The 23,892-nt window shown below is 36.1% G+C and overlaps 1 protein-coding gene across 1 annotated transcript in view; it reads left to right on the top strand.

Annotated features, from left to right (window-relative positions):
• Drgx (Dorsal root ganglia homeobox) overlaps nt 1-23,670 on the top strand; it is a 263,542-nt gene extending 239,872 nt beyond the window's left edge. The window contains exons 8-9 of the mRNA XM_069843870.1: nt 6,004-6,131; nt 23,236-23,670. Of these exons, the coding sequence (XP_069699971.1) occupies nt 6,004-6,131; nt 23,236-23,573 (466 nt within the window). The 3' untranslated portion in view covers nt 23,574-23,670. The remainder of the gene's footprint in view (nt 1-6,003; nt 6,132-23,235) is intronic.
• Nucleotides 23,671-23,892: the final 222 nt, after the last annotated feature.

Here is a 23,892-nt window from a genome sequence, read left to right as displayed (position 1 = left end):
GGCCTATTTATTAATTTATTTATTAATTTATTTGTTTACCCATTCACTCATGTATTAATTTATTTATTTGTTTACCCATTCACTCATGTATTTATTTATTTGTTTATCCACTCACTCATGTATTTATTTATTTATTTATTCATCCACTCATTTATTTATTTATTTATTTATTTATTTATTTATTCATTTATTTATTTATTTATTTACTTGTTTACCCATTCACTCATCTATCTATCTGTCTGTCTGTCTGTCTGTCTGTCTGTCTGTCTGTCTATCTATCTATCTATCTATCTATCTATCTATCTATCTATCTATCTATCTATCTATCTATCTATCTATCTATCTATCTGTCTGTCTGTCTGTCTGTCTATTTATTTTGCTAATAATTGTAACTTAAAATATAACAGACACATAAAATTTTAGGTCACCCCTGAAAGAGTAGAACCCATGCTCAGGGACAGAAAGCTTATCCATAAACCGAGTGACATGAGATCTTATACATTTAGATACAATGATAAATCCTTCAATTGAAATTAATAAAAAAAGTTATTTGTATTCTGTTTGTTGTGGTTTCCAGAAAAAAATTCTTTCATCCAAATTCGATTATCTTTATCAAGAAAAGAACCTTTCATTTGTGATATATATTTTTTAAATTTATTTATTGTCGCTTTAACTTATAACAAAAGTCATATCGCGACACAAACTTATTTTAACAATAACATAACATTTAACAAGTTAATTAATTACAGTAAACATTACACAGTTTTATAAAATAATCCAGTTAATTTGAAAAAACTTTATGACACTAATGCAGTAAGAAGGTTAATGGACGAGTACTGAATTCTAATTCCCATACTACAGAATCATTGAAGCCTCTCCGAAGGACACCACATGATAACAGCTGGTTTACATAATACACCCTACTCTAATCCCAACACAAAACTTGGTTTCAACTCGTAAGAGAACACTAAGCTGCCTGTTCTTAAAGTAACGTGTTGATTATCCGTTTCAAATGCTAGAGACGCTAATGCAGAAATTGAGTTTGCAGCCATCTGTTTTGTGTAGGAATAACTAACTGCTCGATGCGTCTAGCAGACCAACAAGTGGCGAAAGCGTAACTACATGCTTAAGATATCCCCCTTCCGTTACCGTATAAAATAAAGTAATCTAAAATTAGCCTACCTTTATTACATTTAACAGAATTAAACTATTACCTAAAACATCAAAAATGTTTGTGCACCACACACCAGAATGTATCCCAAGCTAAATATTATATTAGAAAAGTAAGCTAAATAAGCTAATGGGTTCATACCCCATTTATTTAATTTCAAATAAACAATTTAGATTTTTATTCCTCTCATCTTTCACTGAAAATCCGTATTGAAACCAAAAGGAAGATGAAGAATGGTGTTCTAAACAAATGCTGAGTTCCTGGCAATAAAGCCTAACTTTCTTGCTCTATAACATAGAAGAGTGACGTAGCAAAAAGTATAACCGTTTTAATGTAGGCAACATATAATTTTCACGTTATGGCGGTTATATCACCTACACTCAACCCCCGAACTGTTTGGAAGACTACATCTGCCTGCGGGTACATATGACCTACGCGGAAGGATTGTGAGACAACTCCACACCGATCATATCTCTTCTTCAGCAAATTCAAAAATTAAAAAAGAATGGTGTTCAATCATATGACTTATTTTAATGTAATTATGCAATTATAAATTTATATTATATATATTTTTTATTGTTAACGTTTTCGCCATTCAGTACGGCATCTTCAGACATTGATAAATAGAGACATCGTGTGAAAAAATACAATGCATTAAAATTGTAGTGAAGATTTTTACATAATAACAAAGTATAGATCGTTAATGTCAATATTAAAAAACATTAAAAAACGGTGAAACACTTAAGTGTACCAATTAAAATCAAAATTTCAAATAACTTACGCATATTTAATCGGAATTAAGTTAAGTAACCATAATATATTACTCTAAAATAAATGTACATGAATACATGAATCAAATGCGTATGTAAAAAAATGTAAATTTATAATTGCATAATTTACATTAAAATAAATCATATGATTGAATACCATTCTTCTTTAATCTAGTACTCGACTTAATGGAATTTTCAAAAATGAACTCAAAATCTTCTTCACCACTTAGGAGACGCTTATGCATGTCATGGCAGATCAGCATGCTGAAATGGCATTTCCTCCATTTCTGATTGAACAGTTATACCGCTGTGACTCGGTCCCCAGAGACTCGTTTGTTAAAACAGGTTGCACCACGGGAAGGTGAGGATGGGATTTGAGTAGGAGAGGTTATGGAATGCACTTCACTACTCCTTGCCACCCGAATGAAAGAATGTGACGATCCTAATAAGTGAAAAAATGCATTGTATACTTTACGCTACCTTTACGCTACGTACTTATTAAAATATAAGTATCAAAACTGGATAAAAAAAAAGAAAAAAGAGAATTGAAATTGCATTTTGCTATTTACAGTTTTGAAATACATTTAACAATAGTCCATAAACATCATTGTTTAACTTAATACAGTACAGCATAAATAGGGTGGAAGTGAAATAACCTTGCACATTGAAAGGGACGATAAGATACTCTGAAATGAATAGAAAACCTATATTACGTTTTGTGATTAAATGCACGGTTAATTAGAAAATTAAGTTTGAAGTTTTCAGCATTCCAGCAACATCGCCGCTAACACACTCTTCTCGTGATACAGATGTAAGAGGTCGACGAACTCGTTGTCTCGCTAGATGAGCTGTTCTCTGGCGCTTTGTTGCAACCAACTCGTACCGTGCAATGGCTTGAATTGAGAGGTTTTCAAAATTAAACTTACACGAAAACCGTTCACACTATTGAAATACGCCAGAAGGATAAATTATTCTTTATTCATTTTCCTATCGATATGGACAAACATCACGATCCTACTCGAAATACGGTAGTTACCGAGTAGGAGGTTGTTAAACATTTGGGGGGGGGGGAGGGAAAACATTTTTTTTCTGAGAGAACTATGAACTTTTCACCAACATGATATTATATTTTTTTTTTGTTACAACATGAGCTATTAGCTCTGAAAATCTGCAAGGCTGTTTCACTTTCATTCACGTGCCACTTGCATATTTTCCTCAATTTTCTGCGTATTTTTTCCATCTTACATGATAATGCATTCTCTATCATGAATGTTAGTGAGGGTCACATAAGAACAGTTCCTAAACAGCAAATATTGTCGTCTTGTCAGTGTTACCAACTGTTACCAAATATCACACGATCCTTTGTACCAAAAGACTTATTTACTTACCGTACTTTATGTTTGAAGGTTATTCTAAATAATTCAATAATTTGTAACATTTTTGTAGGCAAACTATACGAGAAAGGGATCAACATGTCAAGTATTTTGCCTGTCAATACGAAATTCATTGGTTTGACTAAACAACTGACTCACGAGGTCTAACCTAAAAATGTATTTTGTTTGACCACATGTACTAGTACTAACTCCGAAAACTGACATGACTATAGTCTTGAATTATAACCACAACGCAATACATGAAATAACTATTATGTACAGGGACATCATTTTATTTTTACTTCAATTTTTATTGTACCTGAGTTTTTGAATGTACTTCACTCCCACCCCTTCTACTAAGGAAGTTCCAACTCCACACAGAACCAAGACCGCAGATAGTAGGCAGTACTGAGTTACTGAGTATAGTACGTTCCAGAAATATGTTCGCGTTTTCCAGTGACGAAAGAGCTTTCAATATTGAATCATATTTTCGCACAGGTACTGTCCGTTTGCCTACGTCGTATCCCGATTTCCCCCACCTGCTTCTGCTCGCCCCTCTGTAATAGCTGGGCTGTCTTAGCTCTTTTCTGAAAACATTAATTTCTCTTAGGAATTGGAAGTTTACGTAATATTATACAGCTGTTTAATTTAACTTAAATAAAAGGGCCTCGTTAAGTAATTAACTGTCACGTGATTTCCTCCCTTTCTACAATCCTGCGGCATAACCACTTGGACGGACAGTAGATAGCATGTCTGAGTAATTTTATATTTTCGGGTCGGGCAGAAGTGAAGATTGAATTTACAGTACGTAGAGTAGGTACAGAATTATTTCAACATGAGTTACTAATTACGAAGGACGAAACTGGTAATTGGGATTAGATGCAATAGTCTATAGTGCGATAATATGCACAAAAGAACTGAAGCCTGTATCGAAATGAACAGCCACCATTTTCAAAATTGTGTTTAAATATTCATATTATGATTATTTTTCAATTTAACTTCTTTCTCTATATTGTACGCTAATGTGCTGTAGACAGTATAATATACACTGCATAATGAATACGTTCGCATGGATAACTCACTTCGTGAGTAAAAACACTTATTCTTAATACAGTACTGTACTTTGATTAAAGAAAAACCTAATGAAAATTATCAAACTCAAAATCGCGATATTTCCTAGTTTACGTAAATGGATGAACTACTTTTCTTCCTTCCTATACCTAGTAGAGTGATTTGTGTTTTACGCCAGTATCATCGAACTCCAGTCTTGGAGGAGGGAGCAAGCGGTGTTTCCGGTTCTCTAAAGGTATAGACAGGTTAATATTAAAAATGTTAGTAAAAATAAAATTATGTCCCTGTATTAATATTAATACTGATATCAATTAATTATTAGTATGTTCAAATTTCACTAGCCTCCAGTAACAGGCTCAGAAATCTAGTACAATTTCAATTTCATGGAACTCCAGTACCGACAAATATTGTTGATATTTGTCTCAGCTGCCAACATACCAGTTACAAAATCACTATCATTTGTAGTATTTGTTAGTATCGAAATTCTAAATGAAGTTGGCAAAGGAAAATTCAACCTGCAAACTAGAAAATCACCATATTCCAATAGCATATGTAGTAATGGGGGAAAATGGGTATGAAGTAAGCTGACCCGACTACATCATGTATCCATGTAATGAAATTTGTTATGATGTAGTTCTAATGCTCACCACCTACGACACCAGGCGTCAGTCTTGTTAATTCTTCCTGTTGCAGCTAGATGGTGCTGATCGAAGTTTCACATATTTATTCATGGTAACTTGTTGCAACCTCTCTTGCGTTCTTCTGTCTTATGCTTCACTAACTCCAACCTGGACAGATATTACCCCTTCCCACTGATTAAAACATCAGTGAATGAACTGATTATTATTATTATTATTATTATTATTATTATTATTATTATTATTATTATCTGTGCGCCGCAGCGGAACGGACTGTACCCAAGGAGCCCGTCTTTCATTTTTCCCGGCCGTGTTCTTGAAAAACGTTTTAAGTGAAAGCAGCAGATGTAGCGGCGGGATCCTCTTAGCAAATTAATGCGGGGGGTGCGCCCGCCTTTTTAAGGCTATTAGCTGGAGAACTGCGCCTGTCAACTTAACGTTCTTTTGTTCTCAGACATTGTTGTCCGCAATTTGCTCGCATTACGCTGATTATAACAACAAACTTCTTTTGTTTCCACTTTTCGTTTTAAAAGCAGCAGAAAGGAATTACATACAAAACAAACGAAAGTCGGAAAAGGCGAAAATGAAAAATCATTATAAATTTAAGAGACTACTCGGAATAAAAGTTTATCGTCAATATTTGAAGAGAAAGGAGTCCGTTCAAACCGGGGACCGCGGACCGCGGAGGCAATCGGCGGGTTCGAGTCCGCGAGCACAAAAGCGGGAATCCTCTCATCTCTCAGGAGAGTACAGCGAATCGATAAGCCCTCCCGCTACGGAGCACCCTGTTCCCCGAGATGGGGAATTATGTAAACCATTTTAAGGGATTTTTCCCCCGCCTTCTCTCATATACTTCATCCTTTCTCCTTTTCGCTCACTGACAAATTTGATATGCGGATGTCAAATTCTGTTGAGTCAACGAGTATAAAATATAAGCAAACGCGCGGGATGACGTTGATCCGCAGAGTCTTGTGTTGCAGTGGCGGGTTCCGACCGGTGCTGGAGACAGGTGGCGCTCCCCGCGGCACGCCGCCCATCTTCTTCCCGCCGCACCTCACCTCGCACCTGACGTCGCAGTTCACGCCACCCATCTTCCCCGGGCTCAAAGGTGAGTACATTACAGCAGGGAAGGGGAAGTAAATCCGTCCTGATATCGGGTAACTACATAGCCAGTAGCTTTTATAAATCATAATTACGCATGTAATCATTCTATCCACAAGCCACTAATCTTACACGGCTCAAAGACGAGTGAGGAAAATGAATCTGTCCTGATGCGAGAGTAACTGTGTTACTGTTAGTTCCTAAAAACGCAAGTAATTATGGGTAACATTTTGCCTACAACTCACTATTATCACTTTAATATCGCATTATGGAATGGAATTTAACTGAGGGGGCACGGATGGCCCAGCACTGCGATCTATTGAGATCTATTGTGCTAACCCTCGATATGGAATGAGTTGCGTGCCATAGATCCCCTACGCACACCGCCCTAACCACATGACTCCCTTAACGACCGACAGCCAACAGAATCCATATACTATTCCTTCTCCGGCAAATTCCCCTAAGGCCCCCTGTCGGTCCGAGGCGAAACTCCTTCCCCGAGTAGATCCGCCTCGGGTGCCATTGCTGAAGCCATCCAACGTCGCTGAACTACATTCCACCGAGGCCGGTCGAGAGAGTCAGCAGCTTCGGGAGGCCGCCGGTAGAGTGATCTGAAAAATCAGAAAAGGGATGATGAGGAAAGGATGATGGGGGAGAAAAGGAAGTGGCTAAGATGAGTGGAGTTCCAATCGCCTGATAAATTTACCTAATATTTATCCTGAGGGAAAAACCCCGAAAAGCAACCCAGGCAACTCCTCCTCCCCGGGAATCGAACCCGGGACCGCTGGCTTCGGAGCTAGGCTCGCTAACCTCTCAGCCACAACGGTGGACTAATATCGCATTAACTCGCGACATTAAATCAAACGAGTGGTCGCCAAGGTCTGTAGCTGCTATCGATTGATGCCGAGATATTAAGAGAGGCAGAGGAGGACAGCTAATTTTATACGCTAGGGGTGGTCACACAAGTTACACTGGTTCATGGCCTAACTACTAATAACATTAGCATTCGACTTTGGCTCATAGTATTGTCACAGCAAGCATTTGAATTAATGTTCCCCTTTTTTGTTTCAACATGGATTCCAGAACGGGTGTTCATACTCCAAAAGAAAAGAAAAGAAAAGAAAAAAGCAAGATCCTATGACAAAACGGAATGTGACGTCACGCCAAACCGCATCCTTTACTAGTTCTTATATGAATGAGCGTGAATTATTGGACGGTCAAATTCTGCAATTGAGTGCTTTACCATTAAGCTGAAAATGTGCTTCGTCAGACAAACCGCTGTATTGTATTAACTAGACTCTAATCTAAGCTATAGTTTTTGCAGTGCAGAGTAATTTCTTATAGCTCTGTCCCTCCCTTCAATTGAAGGGTTCAGAGCTATAGTGGGCCAAACGCCACATATTAAAAAAGGGGAAAACAAGGGTTAAAATTAAGTGATTACCATAATTTAACGAAACATATAGCAAATAAGATAAAGTATGCACATTAAAACTAAATGATATGTCAGTCTTCATTAAATTATGGTATTCACTTAACTTTAACCCTTGCTTTCTCCGTTTTTAATAAATGGCGCTTGGTCCGCTATGGCTCTGAACCCCTCAACTATAACATTCATATTCGTAACAATATGAAGAGTTCGCGGGAAAAACTATGAATGTCACAGTTTTGTTAAGTTTGATGTCATTATCTAATTCATGGATCACTACGAAATTTAATGTTGTTCTTATGAAAAATGGTAAAAAGGAGAATTATCACCATGAATACAGTAATCCTTTCCTTTATTTTCTATAGAAACAGCACTACATCTTGCAGTTATAGACTCAGATCATTATCTAATCCTTAACAGAAATGTGACATTCATCGTTTTCCCGCATACTGTTCATATGGTGTCATCTTTAAGTTAACTAGGCAGCTACCTGCCAGCAGGGTGCATATCTCTCCAACAGGGAAAATGCAGCATACATTTCGGTAATCAAGCACGTCATCAGGATGGTAACTGGCCATTCGCTTTAAGTTCGAGTAAAGTTATTTCATGTCACTTCGGTGTGAAAAACAAGTCAGTTGTTGAGTGATCATGCTGAGAGTACGATACCCGATAAACTACTTTTATTTTATGATTCTACAAAATAAAAAAACAAAGTATCGTGATGCTAAGCTCCACGCATTAGTCATGCCTGGATTAGCGTTACGGAATGGGTTCGAATCCGCATGGAGGAAAAATAATTTTCAGGTGAGATTTCGGCCAGTGTACAAAACAGGAGCCCAGCCAGCATCGTGATAAACCTGGGAAATCAGAGTGAGTAGCCAGCTACAATGGCCTGGGGAGGGCTCATCGTGCTAACCACACGTTACCCCTGTACTGGTTGTACGACCGTTCACCTTTGCTGAGATATGTGGACGTAAGTCCAACCATAAGCTCATGGGCTGTCGCAACACGGTTTAATTGACTTGGAAGCTGCATAATATAGAATTTTTGCGGAAATAAAATTTCCAGCAAAAGTGGTTTTCAGTATTCGTTCTACCTGTCTATTTACAGCGATTTCTTATTAATTATTATTTTATTTTATGATGCTTTATCAACAGCTTAGGTTATTTAGCGTCTGAATGAGATGAAGGTGATAATGCCGGTGAAATGAGTTTGGGGTCCAGCACCGAAAGTTACCCAACATTTGCTCATATTGGATTGAGGGAAAACCCCGGAAAAAACCTCAACCAGGTAACTTGCCCCGAACCCGGGCCACCTGGTTTCGCGGATAGACGCGCTAACCGTTACTCCAGGTGTGGACTCTTCTTAACTATTAGGTAGATTTTCTTCATATACGTTTTTTGAGTTTCATGGTGAATGTGATCAGAATTAGGCTCTTCAGGATTCCACCATGTCTTGCAACTTGACACTTTCAACGTTTCGAAACTACATACAGGTTCCATCATGAAGACAGATAAGAATGACCAGAGTGGTCCCCTACTCTCTAAGGCTTGTTATGTATTACTACCTCAGGCAACTGTTGAAAAATAGCATGAACTTTCGTTTTCTGGGTTTTACATCAAACGCATTGTCTATAATCCAAAAATGATTAATTTTGTTTATTTATTTATTTAAGACTTATTTGTCCATTTGTTTATAATTTATTTATTTACTTATTATTTATTTATTTATTTATCTACTTATATATTTATCTATTTATTTATTCACTTATTTATTCATTCATTTGTCTTATTCATTCATTCACTTACTTATTCACTTATTTAGTTACTTATTTATTCACTTACCAAGTTATTTACTAACCTATTTACTTATTTATTTACTTATTCACTTATTTACTTATTTATTTACTTATTCACTTATTTACTTATTTATTCACTTATTTACTTGCAAAATTACTTATTTAATTACCTATTTACTAACTTATTCACTTATTTACTTATTCATTTACTTACATACTTATTCACTTACTTACTAACTTATTTAATTACGTATTTATTTACTTATTCACTTATTTATTTAAAAAATTATTTATTTAATTACCTATGTACTAGTTACTTATTTACTTATTCATTTACTTACATACTTATTCATTTACTTACTAACTTACTTATTCAATTACGTATTTATTTACTTATTCACTTATTTACTTACAAATTAATTATGTAATTACCTATGTACTAGTTACTTATTTACTTATTCATTTACTTACATATTTGTTCACTTACTTACTAACTTACTTATTTAATTACGTATTTATTTACTTATTCACTTATTTACTTACAAAATTACTTATTTAATTACCTATGTACTAGTTACTTAGTTACTAAGTTATTTACTTAATTATTCATTTATTTACTTACTTATTCATTTACTTAGGGGAGAGTCGGGTAGTATCGGACATCGGGTAATATCGGACAGTGAGTTTCTTTCATCTACCACACGATGATAGTACCTGATTGACATGGTTACGTTTCTGTGATGTCGCATAGAGAAACGTAATTATGTCATTCAGGTACTACAATATGGTGGTAGATGAAAGAAACGCACTGTCCGATACTATCCGATGTCCGATACTACCCGACTCTCCCCTGCTTATTCACTTATTTACTAACTTATTTAATTACGTACTTATTTACTTACTTAGTTACTTATTTTCTTGAAAGTTACAGTGAGTAGCGAAATCCGGTTTCCCAGGCCGACTCTAACGGCTGAAGAACCATCGTCCTAACCACACGTTACCCCTATACTGGTCGGATTATCTTATGTGGACGTAAGAATATCAGTCGGCTGGTAGGACTTGGTCCATCACGAGTTGTCGCGTCACCGATTTATTATATACAATACTGCGCTTTAAACCGAATGGGAAATAATATATGCTCACATTGTTATATACACAATAAATGAAGACAGATTTGAAGACTCTACGAGCAGTATTACTGATAAAAAATTATAGTGCGTAACTTTATTTAAAGCGACACATTCCTATGTTCTAAGAATGGAGCATGGTGAGATTCCAAGTGATCTGCTTCGTTTTATATCAGAGGGAAATGAGAAAACAGGACTGATTTATATTTGAAAACAACCTATGTTTACAGTTATTATATATACAATAAACATATATCTCAATCAAAACCAAAGACATTGATAAAAACAGTAGATCAATTTCCCTGTCTTCTAACGTCACTTTATATTGCGCAGTAGTGTACTAGCAAGTATACGAAAAAAATTCGAGGATGTATTCTAATCAGTGAGAGAATTAAAAACTTCCGACAGCTTAAAACTGAATGGGGAGTCAATTCTTATGTTTAATTAGTACTGTCCACAAGGCATAAGTCTCGAAATTGGATGATGATGATGATGATGATGATGATGATGATGATATAATAAAATTTCTGAAAGAATAAATTGTTATAACATTCTGAGTTGTGAGTTGACTCTAACTCTATTGTGGAGATCGGCTATCGCACTCAACGCTGGTATTGATTGATGATATTAAATTTATATGTGGCTAAATTAATATCGTACATTTAGACTTTGATTCACGTATATTGATGCCCTAATCGTACGCTTAATTGCGAGTAATTCACTTATGTTCTCCTATCAGACACACTATTACATTTATTAACCAGCACAGAGAACCCAATACTCAAGTTAATTTTGCCCATTTAATGACCTCAGTTCATCAAAGTTCGGCAGCCGGTCTGAGTATATACATCCCAACTTCTTGTTTGATTTTCTATGGAGTGTTCAGGCTTCAATGGTCGTCCTCTGCGGTATAAGCTTGCTGCTGAATACACGAACTCAGACCCGGCCAATAATATTTGTAGTTCTTTTCATACACCGTGAAGCCTCGAGAAAACGAGAGATCATTTCTTTAGGTAATTACTGATTCTTAAAGATGATAAACATTTAGCTGCTCTTCTATCGGAAATAACACGAGATCTGGGGTCCGTGTCGTACATTTACGGCATGTGAAATACTGTATATCGTTCCTGAATTAGAGGGTTCCAGGCAAAATTACCGGCCATTTCATTTCAAAAGCTTCCTGCTTTGCGTACAAATGTACTTACAGACTCTTTTCTTTGGCGCGTTGTCTTCTTTGAAAACAAAGTAGAAAATCAATCAGTCGGTTTTGAGTAATCAGAACTGTTTCTGACGTCAAAAGTCTAGCTATAAGTTCTGTCCAGTACTATTCTCCACGGCAAATCTCCTGCATATGAACACAACCAATCGGAGATCGCTGCAGCGTTCCAATATAGATGTCTCGTGCGAGAGAGAGATAGCAATACTGGAGCCAGAGAGAGGAAGAAATCAGTTTCCCGCTACTTTAAATATGTATCACGTTGTAGCTCCTAAGATAATCAATCAATCGCGCTGTAATTTTTATGATAGATAGGTGAAGTCTGAGTAAAGCATAGGAAAAAACTCGAAATCAAAATCTTTTTTGGAGATCGAGAGAAAAAATAGCAACTTCAAAGTGATCTGTTCTAAATAGACATTTACACCTTCGAAAGTTGGTAAGCGGCAAACTTTTTTGTTTTTCACGTTAGATGTGGAGTCAAAGTGACAGAAATGTTGAAAAAAAATGGAAATTGCTTTTTAAAGGTTATTTCAACTCAAAATCTTTACTGGTGTCCGAGTTACGGCGAGTTAAACGGCCGTTTTCGCTTCGTCGAATTACTTAAGACTCAGTTTTTTGTCTGTTAAAATGGCAAGAAAGTTGGATTATTAAACAAAATAACTCGTAAACTCTAAATATCAATTGTATGTGGTCTGCGTAAAATACAACTTTTTGTCTTATTTTATCACCACCATTTGCTTTACTGAACAACAAGGTGTAACAGAAATATTATTTCACATGAACGAGAAATGACCTGCTCTTTGTGCAAATATAAATACAGAGGAAGAATGATAAGAGTGTGTCAGCTTGACCGTGTGTGTTTGTTTTCTATTTTCTTGTATGTATCTAAGTGTCATGAGTGATGCAGGCGTTTTAAACAATAGCCCTATTTTTCCGGAATACGCTAAAATCGGGCACTGCGCTATAACCTATATCCTTGTAATAATTTTACAGACGAACGGGTTTGATCTAAAATTACGGGATTTTTTTTTCGGACGCACTTATAAATCCATTCTCTTAATATCTCGCCGACGTCCTCTTTGATAGCGATATTCCTTTATTAGGCAACGCTGCACTCCTGTGAAGCCGCTGAAGGTCATATGCAGGAGATTTGCCGCGGAGAATAGGGTGCCATCCCAGAAAGTCGTCCGACACATTTCAGGCGGGTTTTGTCGCGCCTTTCTAAACTACAACATATATTTCAATGAAGTAAACGGTGATGGATAGACGAATAATAAAGTATACAATGGAACGGGTGACGTCATCTAGCCATACACGAGGGGAGGAAGTTGAGGCACGAATTGGCGGATCGCGCAGCAGCCGAGTCAGTGTAACTCTGAGAATGCGAAGCGCTAGAACGTTCGCAGTGATTTAAAACTATTCGAAACGAACAACAATCAGCAATCGATAAGTTAAATTAGAAAAATTCGCATGTGAAGTTGAGTGAAGAGAAAAAATTCAGAATGTCGAGATTATCCTATGTGCAGCGCAAATGGGAGCAGGTATATAAGCAACGGATAGCAAACGATAGAACACGATTATTACTGTAGCAACTGACATGTTTGCTCATAATGCTACTCCCAGGAGTTCCAGCAAAGTGAAGATGTAGCCTACTGGGTTTTCAGGGTATTTGGATAGAAGGAATGTTGATTGTCATTGCTGACGTTTACCTCAACAGCTATTCTATCAGCGCATGTAACTTGCTGCTGTGTCTCGATACGGCCTACGCTGATTTTCTTACCAAGCTCAAAACCTATAGCCTAATCATCCCGAATTTCAAAAAGTAAAATCGTAATTCTTGTAAAAGCTGTAGGGACATAAGTTTACTCAATAGCGGCTGTAAAATATTCATAAAAATTACAAGGAATTAATTGAAATATTATAACGAAAAATTTGGTGAAGAAAAGGACGAATTTCGTAGAGGTAGGTCATGTACCGATGGTTATCTCTCCCTAAAATTATTGATTGGAATGCACAGTAAGTTCAACAGGAAAACACGTATGGCATTTATAGTTTACATAAAGGCTTTTGATCTATTTGATAGAAATAAACTTCTAGGAAATCTGCCTGATGAATAAACCTCAAATCAGATAGCATTTGAAATATACAATTCATGTAAGAATAATTCAATAATAATAAAATTAAGAGCAGATTTTTCAATTTTTATAATTTGGAATTCTACAGCGTGTTTGCAAATTCCTATTGCAAATTGCAAAGGCTTATAGAATGGACCGAGTAGACAAAGGTTTTTTTATAGGGACCCATTTCCGAAAATGCACCTTGCCATTAAAACAAAATTAAATGTTTGCAAAAAAAAATCAAATGAAAGAAACATTTTGCGGTGCTGGAAAAAGTTGTCTTCTATCACTTCTACCGATATACGGGTATCCTTTTTAACTTTCCAGCTACAGTAGAACCTCTATTATCCGTGGTAATGAAGGACGTGGGCTGAACAGTTAGTCTAAAAAAATTAGATAATCCGTACCATAAATTTTTTTTCGTAAATTTATTGAATAATACTTACTTTGGTAATTTCCTCTATGGCCTTCTATTTAACACGCTAGGCAGTGGATCACAAGTTCACTAATTTAAGTCTCGTTGTCAACGACGGGTTTTTAAGGGGCAAGGAAACTCCTTACAGTGGCTAGCTGTGGAAAGATATGAATAGTAGAGGACTCGTATTGTGGAGTTACATACTTTACACACTCCAAACTCATATCCTGATGCGAGATGAGCCACAGTTTCTCTTTCCCCAAACCACTCAATTATTTACACTTTTTCCCCGATACTTAGCACAACAAGATTTCTTTTGACACCCGTAGCTGGCATTTTATACAGAAGTTATACAGTACGACAATTCGATCCGCAAACCATAACTGTGTAAGGAAAAAGACTTGTAGTAACACTCTAGAAAAAAAATAATATGCTAATACAATGTACAGTAGGCTACTTCATATACTTCTGTAGCAAAAACAGCAAGAGAAAGACATCTTTCAGCATATAGATTCCACGCCTCTGGAATTCTCTCCCTGACCAAGTTAGAGACTGTCGGACAATATCAAAATTCAAATTTCAATAAAAAAAATCACATTCTAGTTCATGGAATTGCTTGTTGAACACCTGTCAGGTTGCGCAACTTCGGCTTAACCCGTGACATATAATAAACATTGTAACTATGCTGTTGTAGAATGGACAATTAATATGTAATATATTTATTATTATTATTATTATTATTATTATTATTATTATTACTTCGGAATATGTATTATATGTCTTTCTCGTGTTGAATTCTATAGTACCTGGTTAACATGTTTCGACCTGTTATGGGCCTTCTTCAGAACTGGTTGTTGCTGGTCTTGGCGCCTTTTGTTTTGTTTCCTGTGGGGGTGTGTTTGTGTAGTGTAATGTGGAGTCAAAGAGTGTGTGTGTTGAGAATTTCATTTGGATGTGTTTTTGTGTGTCTGTATATTTCGTATTGTCCTAGTGTGTTTAGTTTCTGGCTTTTTGGTTGGATGTGTAGAATTTCCATGTCTGTGTTGATGTCTCTGTAGGTGTGGTTAGCATTTGTGACGTGTTCTGCATATGTGGATGTGTTTTGTAATTTTATTATGACTGTGATGTGTTCTTTGTAACGTGTTTGAAATGATCTACCTGTCTGTCCTATGTAGAAGTTGCGTTACATTTGAGTTTGTATACGCCTGTGTGGTTGTATTTGTTTGTTTAAGTTGTTTGTGTGTTAGATGTTTTTGTAGAGTATTATTTGTTCTGTATGCGATGTTGTAATTTAATTTCTTGAATGAGGTTGCAATCTTGTGTGTTTTTTTGTTTTCGTATGTTAGTGTGATGTATTTTTTGTGTTCTTGTGTTTGTGTTGTATTCTTATGCTTTTTGTGATTATGTTTTGTCTTTCGTATTATGATGTCTATTATGTTGGGGTTGTATCCGTTTTCTTGTGCTATGTATTTTATTGCGTTTAGCTCTTCTTTGTAATCATGTTGGTTCATTGGTACGTATGTTAAAATTCTCAACACAACTCAATTTCAGAACACACACACTCTTTGACTCCACATTACACTACATAAACACACCCCCACAGGAAACAAAACAAAAGGCGCCAAGACCAGCAACAGCCAGTTCTGAAGAAGGCCTATAACAGGCCGAAACATGTTTACCAGGTACGATAGAATTTAAGACGAAGAAGATATGTAATACAATCGTATTCCGAAGTGATAAGTGTTAAAAGTTGTGTAATCAAGATGTATTATTATTATTATTAGTTATCACTAATATCATTGCTATCTCTGTTTTTATTTCTTTCTCTTTTCCTTGTAATAGCTCGATGAAGATCTATAGCATACTTGGGCATCGTGCCTCAATTGAGAATTTGTGCCTCACTGACCTTCACAGAGCTTAACACTCTCAGTGACATCATCTTCACAGACCCCTTTCCTCCCTCACGTAGGCGTGGGCAGTTCTATATCAGTTTCATAAGCAATATCAGTGGTGGCATAACGGCATTATCAAAGCAGTGTGTACGCGTTAGAAAACGATTATTTCATGAGAAATGGGAGGAAGAGTTTTTTTGCTGTTTAGAAGGGGAGAACATACGATGTATGTTATGCTCGAAAATCCTATTAGGCATTAATAAATTTAATATACAACAACATTACTCCTTATGTCATAAAGAACATGCTGAATTAGAAGGTAAGACAAATTAAATGTTATTTTTCGTACTATTCCGAAGAAAATTTATGATATTAACATTTGCATAGTATACTAAATACGACATTATACCTTAAACACGCTGCATTAAAAGGTACGAGGAATTAAATGTTGTTTGTACGTATTATTTCCAAAATAAATTTATAAAAAAAAAAATATATCAAATGTGCGTAGAAAATGAAATATGATTTTCTGAAATTATTTTAGGTCTAGAACGTGCAAATCTATTAAGTAATCTTGAGAAACGCCAGAATATTCAAGAAAATAAACGTAGACAACGTGATGGAATATTATTGGCTAGTTACGCAATTTCTCGCCTGTGATTTAAATCAATTCAATGATGGAGAAATAGTAAAGAGGTTTATGATTAAAGCTGCCGAATTAATTTGCCAAATTGAATAAAAGTTTTCGAGTCTCTCACGTTAACGAAGCGCTTTCCTAATAATTCGCCACTGACCGCCTTAGCGATTACGATAAGGTGACGCAGGTCACAGCAGTTTATATTTCCCATCCTACTCTGCAGTCTCCTCTCCAAGTAAACAAACTATTTCAAATCGAGTGCCTCACGTAACCGAAAATTGTGCCCATGTATGATCTATAGTGTTCTTTTGACCCTGTTGACCCTCTATAGGGTCTTAATTTAATTTGTATTATTTTCATCAGTGTTTGTATCTATTTTTTTTGTATTTAATGTGCTATCTGGTAGGATGGAAGAGAAGGCCTTATGGCCTTAATCCTGTCAGATTAAATAAATAAATAAATAAATAAATAAATAAATAAATCTATACTAATAATAAATCTGTAGCCGATATTTTTCTGGTGATTTTCGATTTTCCAAAAATAATTGGTCCTAACACATATAATTAACCACCCTGAAACCGAAAATCGCTTTTTTGAAATTTTGGTTTGTATGTCTGTCTGTCTGTCTGTCTGTCTGTCTGTATGTTTGTTACCTTTTCACGCGATAATGGCTGAACGGATTTCCATGAAAATTGGAATATAAATTAAGTTCGTTGTAACTTAGATTTTAGGCTATATGGCATTCAAAATACATTATTTAAAAGGGGGGTTATAAGGGGGCCTGAATTAAATAAATCGAAATATCTCGCTTATTATTGATTTTTGTGAAAAATGTTACATAACAAAAGTTTCTTTAAAAATAATTTGCGATAAGTTTTATTCCTTAAAAATTTTTGATAGGACTGATATTTAATGAGATAAATGAGTTTTAAAATTAAAATAACTGCCATCTAAGGCCGTGTAATGAATTAAAAAACAAATGACTTCGTCTATAAGGGGCCTTGGACAGCAACAATCGAAAGCTATGAAAGATAGCCTACAGAGAACGTTTCTGTGTTTGTATGAAGTAATATCGGAAGCTAAATTAACCGATTTATATAATTAATTATTATTTCACCATTGGAAAGTGTAGTTTCTCTAGATGGACATAATTCTGTAATGTTATTACAGTAACTTCTGATATGATATAATATAATATAATATAATATAATATAATATAATATAATATAATATAATATAAAATAATACAATATAATATAAAATAATATATAATATAATATGTAATATTATATAATATAATTTAAGTTATTTGAAGGGTTCACAACCATAGTGGGTCAAGCGCCATTTACTGAATACGTAGAAAACAAGGGTTAAAATTAAGTTATTACCATAATTCAATGGAAACCTATAACAAGTAAAATAAAATATACACATTAAATCTAAATGATGTCAATCTTCATTAAACTATGGTTGCATGTAATAAAAATTAAGAAACAGGTTAAAGGAATTGTCATTGCACCAAATGAGTGCCTCTGGACCAAAATGATCGCATTTTAATTATTTGGATGCAATTTAAATTAAGGAACATATTAAACGATTTATCCTTCTATCAAACACGAATGTTCCCTGGATCAAACGTCCTATTTTAATTATGTAATTACTTTATATTTATTTCTAACGGGTGCAGCGGAGCGCACGGGTACGGCTAGTAAATAAATAAATAAATAAATAACTGAATAATCCACCAATCGGTTAATAGGGTGACGGATAATCGGATTTCAACATTTATCTCGTAAGTAACGAGTTTGCGAGAATGATTGCCTGTGATTTCGGAACAAGAGATTTGTTTGCTAAGACGTGGAGAGAAGAAGAAGAAGAAGAAGAAGAAGAAGAAGAAACAAAAGGAGGAGGAGGAAGAGAATTAGAATATACGAATATATGAAAATAAATCTCTGAGGATAATACTCGAAACTGAGGGGGATAGCTATATTACCGCACGAAATGACTGGAGAACAGAGGCAATTAGAGAAGGGTCCGCATTGTGCAGCGAGTATTAAATTAAGTTGTCTGAGATGGACAAGACATGTAGCAGGAAGGGAGGCAGGCACGCCGTTGCGCCCGTTCTTTCTCACCTGAGTGCGAGGAGGCGCAGGTGCGCCCGTAAATCCGTCTTAAAGCTAATAATGCTAAGCCGCCGCCACCGCGCGCTGTTTACAAATTGGTTACCAGGGAATAACAAATTTAACCGTTTCATCACGTCGAGAGCGCCTCCACCCCTCGCACAAGCCGCAGCTAAACTTCGTCGTACCAAATGAGTCGTTTTCGCCCCTCGTAAAAATAAAATAGATATGGCCGCACATTAAAACTAACTCTTCGACTCCGTGTGTAGCAGCAGCGCTTAAGTATTTCACGATGCTGTATCAGCAGTTTCAGTTTCGGCCCTGTACAAACAAATACTTGAGGTTTAGGGTATAATACAGTGGGAGTATTTCTTGTATGAAATGGAAAGCACCGAAACGGCGATTTGGAATGTTTCCTCTACATTTTACTCGTCAGAAGAGGATTTTGTAACCTTATTTGCTTCTAGGAATAAACGATGCCATGTTAATGCACATATGCCAACTTTCTTATGCAGTAAATAAAGGAGACTATTTTTAGCGAATAAATTATTCGAAACCATTTTAATATCCAATGGTTTCTTTCCTTTCTCGATGAACAAAAGTTGTAATGTAAATGACACAGTTTCTAATTGAATTAGCGTCCACACCTGTGGAGTAACGGTTAGCGCGTCTGGCCGCGAAACCAGGTGGCTCGGGTTCGGCTCCCGGTTGGAGCAAGTTACTTGGTTGAGGTTCTTTCCGGGGTTTTCCCTCAACCTAATATGAGGAAATCCTGGGTAACTATCGGTGCTGGACCCCGTACTCATTACACCGGCATTATCATAATCTCATTCCGACGCTAAATAACCTAAGATGTTGATAAAGCGTCGTAAAATAACGCACTAAAAATATTGAATTAGTTGACTGTTAAAAGGACCTAAATCCAAAAGAAGAATTTTAGAGGAGAAACAAGACAACAGTTTTCTGTTTCATTTTATCAACTTCATTTTTTTCTGTTACATTAAAAACAAGGATCTGTAATCTACTCGCATTTCCAGAAGAGCTTGCTTAAAAATTTTAATCATTAAGTTCGCTATAGGGATAAATAAATGCACTGGACATAGGCCCTTTTAACAAATAATTTTATCTTTCAATACAACGATAATTTCAGCATAAAGAAGTTTTGAATAAAACCATATTTTATAATATACTGTATATTACATGTCCAAATCATGAAGGAATGTGTTTTTTAATAAATACTTCTCAGAATTATTTTGAGCTACTATACTAATCGCTCACAACACAATATCACACTCTCCATTCCTAAACACAAAACATCCTTCTACTCTTCATCTTTCACCGTCTCTGCAACTCAACTCTGGAACTCTCTACCACAACATGTCAGAGACTGTCGGACATTGTCTAGTTTCAAAAATAAATTAAAATTGCACTTTTTGAATTAGATTCCTTTCAGTTATAAGCCCTTTTCTCTGCCATAGTTTTGTAAAAATATAGGCTATATATTTCTTTTTCCTTCCTTTCCCCTTTTTGTTCTCTTTATCAGCCGATGAATTTATTATCATAGCCTTTTTATCGTGAATTTTATTTAATTTTCGTATTTCTTTTCTTTTTTATTATTATTTTATTACATTCCATTTTGATATATTCTTCCTTACGTTTTTCCATATTAACCATTTGTACTAAATGAGTTGCTTTCACTATATTCCAATGTATTTTACTTTCTTTTTTTTCTATTATGGTATTATTTTCATGTTGCTTAGTGTCGATTTTATTATGCTATTATTATTATTATTATTATTATTACGTTTTTTTGTAATATGTTAGTATTCTGTTCTTTAACTTTTTGTTAAATTTTAACTGCTTGTATACTCTGTGACCTGGTAGAGTGTAAGAGAAGGCCCTATGGCCTTAACTCTGCCAGTATAAATAAAGAATTATTATTATTATTATTATTATTATTATTATTATTATTATTATTATTATTAATTTTGATTTTCTAAGAAAAATATAAGTAAATAATATGGCAAACAGTCACAACAATAAAACATACCGGTGAGACATAGGACACACATTGATTAATGAAAAATTTTGTTTTAGTAACCTCTTTCTATAACATTCTTCTGTAACATAAGTTCTGAATCATCCTGTATAATGTATCTCGTAGAATCACTTAAGTTTAGTACTGTCCACCGCTCTGGAGTAAAGGTTAGCATGTCTCACTGGGTTCAAATCCTGATTGGATAAATTTACCTGGTTGAGATTTTTTCCGGGGTTTTCCCTCAAGCCATTAAGAGCAAATCCTAGATAACTTTCGGTGCTGGATTCTGGACTAATGTCACTGGCATTATCACCTTCATTTCACTCAGACGCTAGATAACCATCGCAGCTGATATAGCGTCGTAAAATAAACCAACTAAAAGCAAGTTTCGTACTCATCAACTTTTAGCAGGGTTTTCAACGCCCTTTGACAGATTCGCCGCGATTTCATTAATCCAGTATTTCAAAACAGTTTTCAATTCACATTATTCTTTCACGAAACGTCTGCGTTACTGGAGCCTCATTTCCCGGGTTTATATGTTTTCTCAACGCCTCAGGACAAAATTCGTCCCTGAAATATTCACGGACTCAAAAAAGTTCCGCAATATCCCCGGATGTTCAATGTTATTCATTTTCGTAGTTGATGTAACAAAAAGAATAACAGCGCACCGATTACAGCATTTATTACAACCTCTGAATGTGATCTCTTTGGTATATTTGTTGAAAAATTTTTTTCTCTTTGGAAATAACTGTAAAGAACTATTTGTACTGTTTAAGCCGGTTGCAAAGGTGCATGTTACAATTCTAGTGCTGTTGTCAATATGACATTTACTTTCAAATAAATATTAATACTTTTGTGTATGGTTATGTTTTAAAAATGTCACAGAGTTTCCATTTCTTCGACGAAGTGTAAATGATAAAGCTGCGTTTTGTTCTTTGTGCCAAACTACATTTAATATAAAGTGTGCAGTTGCGGGAAAACATGTTTCACTACACGTAAAAAAAAGTGACGCTACATGAAGAACAAGGCAGTTTCAGATAAAATAAAAAATAACTTAATATCAAAGACGGACATCTGTCGTCTCCATAGTTTTGATCTAGAGGCAATTTTTTAATTCACTGTTTTCTTTGTAATATTTAACACAATTTATTTTATAAATATAGTGCTAGAGTTTGCATATGGTTTCACTATAACTGGAAAGAGCATGAAAAATTGTATAAAAAACCACAGCTATCTAAATTTCGATTGAGATGAGATGTCCGTCTTTGATATTAAGCGCAATAAAGCAGTATGCGAAATTGTTGACCACATGAAAAAAGCAATTTCAGGTAAATAACGAAAGACCCTACATACAACGCAATAAAGCAGTATATGAAATTGTTAGTTATATGAATAACATGGCTATTTGAGATAAATGATGATGTATATGACGTAATAAAGCAGTAGGCTTATGCGAAATTGTTGCTACATGAAGGAAAAGGTGGTTTCAGATCAAATTAACAATAATTAAGACGACAAGAAATAATATACGAAATTGTTGGCCACATGAAGAACAAGCCAGTTTCAGATAAATAATACATACGACACAATAAAGTAATACACAAAATTGTTTGCAGCGGTAAGCAATAGTTTGTGTCGGCACACAATTCCATTGACCACACCTAAGACTCCATCCTTCTTTATACTCATATATTGCTTTTAGGTATATTCTATCATGTTCATTTTCAGAGTTACTTTCTTACCAACATTCGGAAATATGTACCAGTTCCAACATCAGACAAAACAACGAATAGTGATTCTATTGTTCGGATCCATTACCAAGAGTTATTTTCCAGGACTGACAATAATCTATGTGTGAGATCGCCAAACTGACTTGTCAAAGACTTGCTAAACGGTGTTGATGGAACGTTTCTTATTTTAACGATATATTAAACAATTTGGCGTTAATAAAACAAAGTCTGACAGACGTCGTCGAAACAGCATGTGACATACAGTATACTTTATTTACTATCATAGTATGTAGTTCGGTGACTCCTTTGAACACCCACTTAACAGATTTACGACTTCCTACACAAACAACTCTGACCATTCCACCCCGTCCCGCCATCCCCATGCTCACAGTTGCCACATTCAATGATAATCTCGTGCTGACGGAATTCGGAAAAGATGTGGCAACTCTCTCTCCACGTGGATATGAAGGGAACCTGTCAATTTTTCTAACCTAGGGTTTTGATTGGTCGCTAACAGACGAAGACAAGCTTTCCATCACAGTTTGTCGTTCATGGAATAAGTTGTAGAAGTAAACGGTTGTGTTGCATGTTGCAGCGTTCCCCGGCCTGTGCTCGTGCTGCCCCATCAAGCCCATGTCTGGCAGCGGGCTCCTGCAGCCGCCGCCCTTGGAGCAGGCCTCGGCCGCCTCGGACCACAGGTCCTCGAGCGTGGCGGAGCTGCGCAGGAAGGCGCAGGAGCACTCGGCAGCGCTTCTGCAGAGCCTGCAGCACGTGGCGAGCTTCCAGCACCTGCCCGTGGGCCTGGGCCTCAACCTGCCGCCCTTGTCGACCCTGCAGGCCCTGGCCCGAAAGTCGGACGCCGCCGCGGCGGCAGCAGCAGCAGTCGCCCTAGCGTCGCCGTCGTCGCCCCCAAGAGACGCCCCGCAGACATAGACGGCCGAGGGCCCGTAGCAAGGATTACTGATGAAGTAGTGCATGTGCATGTCTGTAGTGTCTTGTTGTGTCAATAAACAGCGACCTGCTCTCTCTCTTTCGCTCTCTTTCTGTCTGTCTGTCCCGGATCGCTGCGTCCTAAAGTTGGCTACCGTTACGCGTCTCGCTTATGTGATTTCAGGATTAGTTAGTCTGTTTCTTCCCTCTCGATTGTTTTTACTGTTCCGCTCACGTGATTTTCCGAACAGTTTTGTGATATAAAGAGGGATGGAGCGATCGATGTCACATCGTGTGCGCGCGATACGGCAGCCAGCTCAAT

Source organism: Periplaneta americana, chromosome 13 (genome assembly GCF_040183065.1).
Source record: "Periplaneta americana isolate PAMFEO1 chromosome 13, P.americana_PAMFEO1_priV1, whole genome shotgun sequence".
In the NCBI taxonomy this organism is placed as follows: domain Eukaryota; kingdom Metazoa; phylum Arthropoda; class Insecta; order Blattodea; family Blattidae; genus Periplaneta; species Periplaneta americana.
Note: the sequence above shows the minus strand (reverse complement) of the source record. Positions and strands in the feature narration are given on the sequence as shown.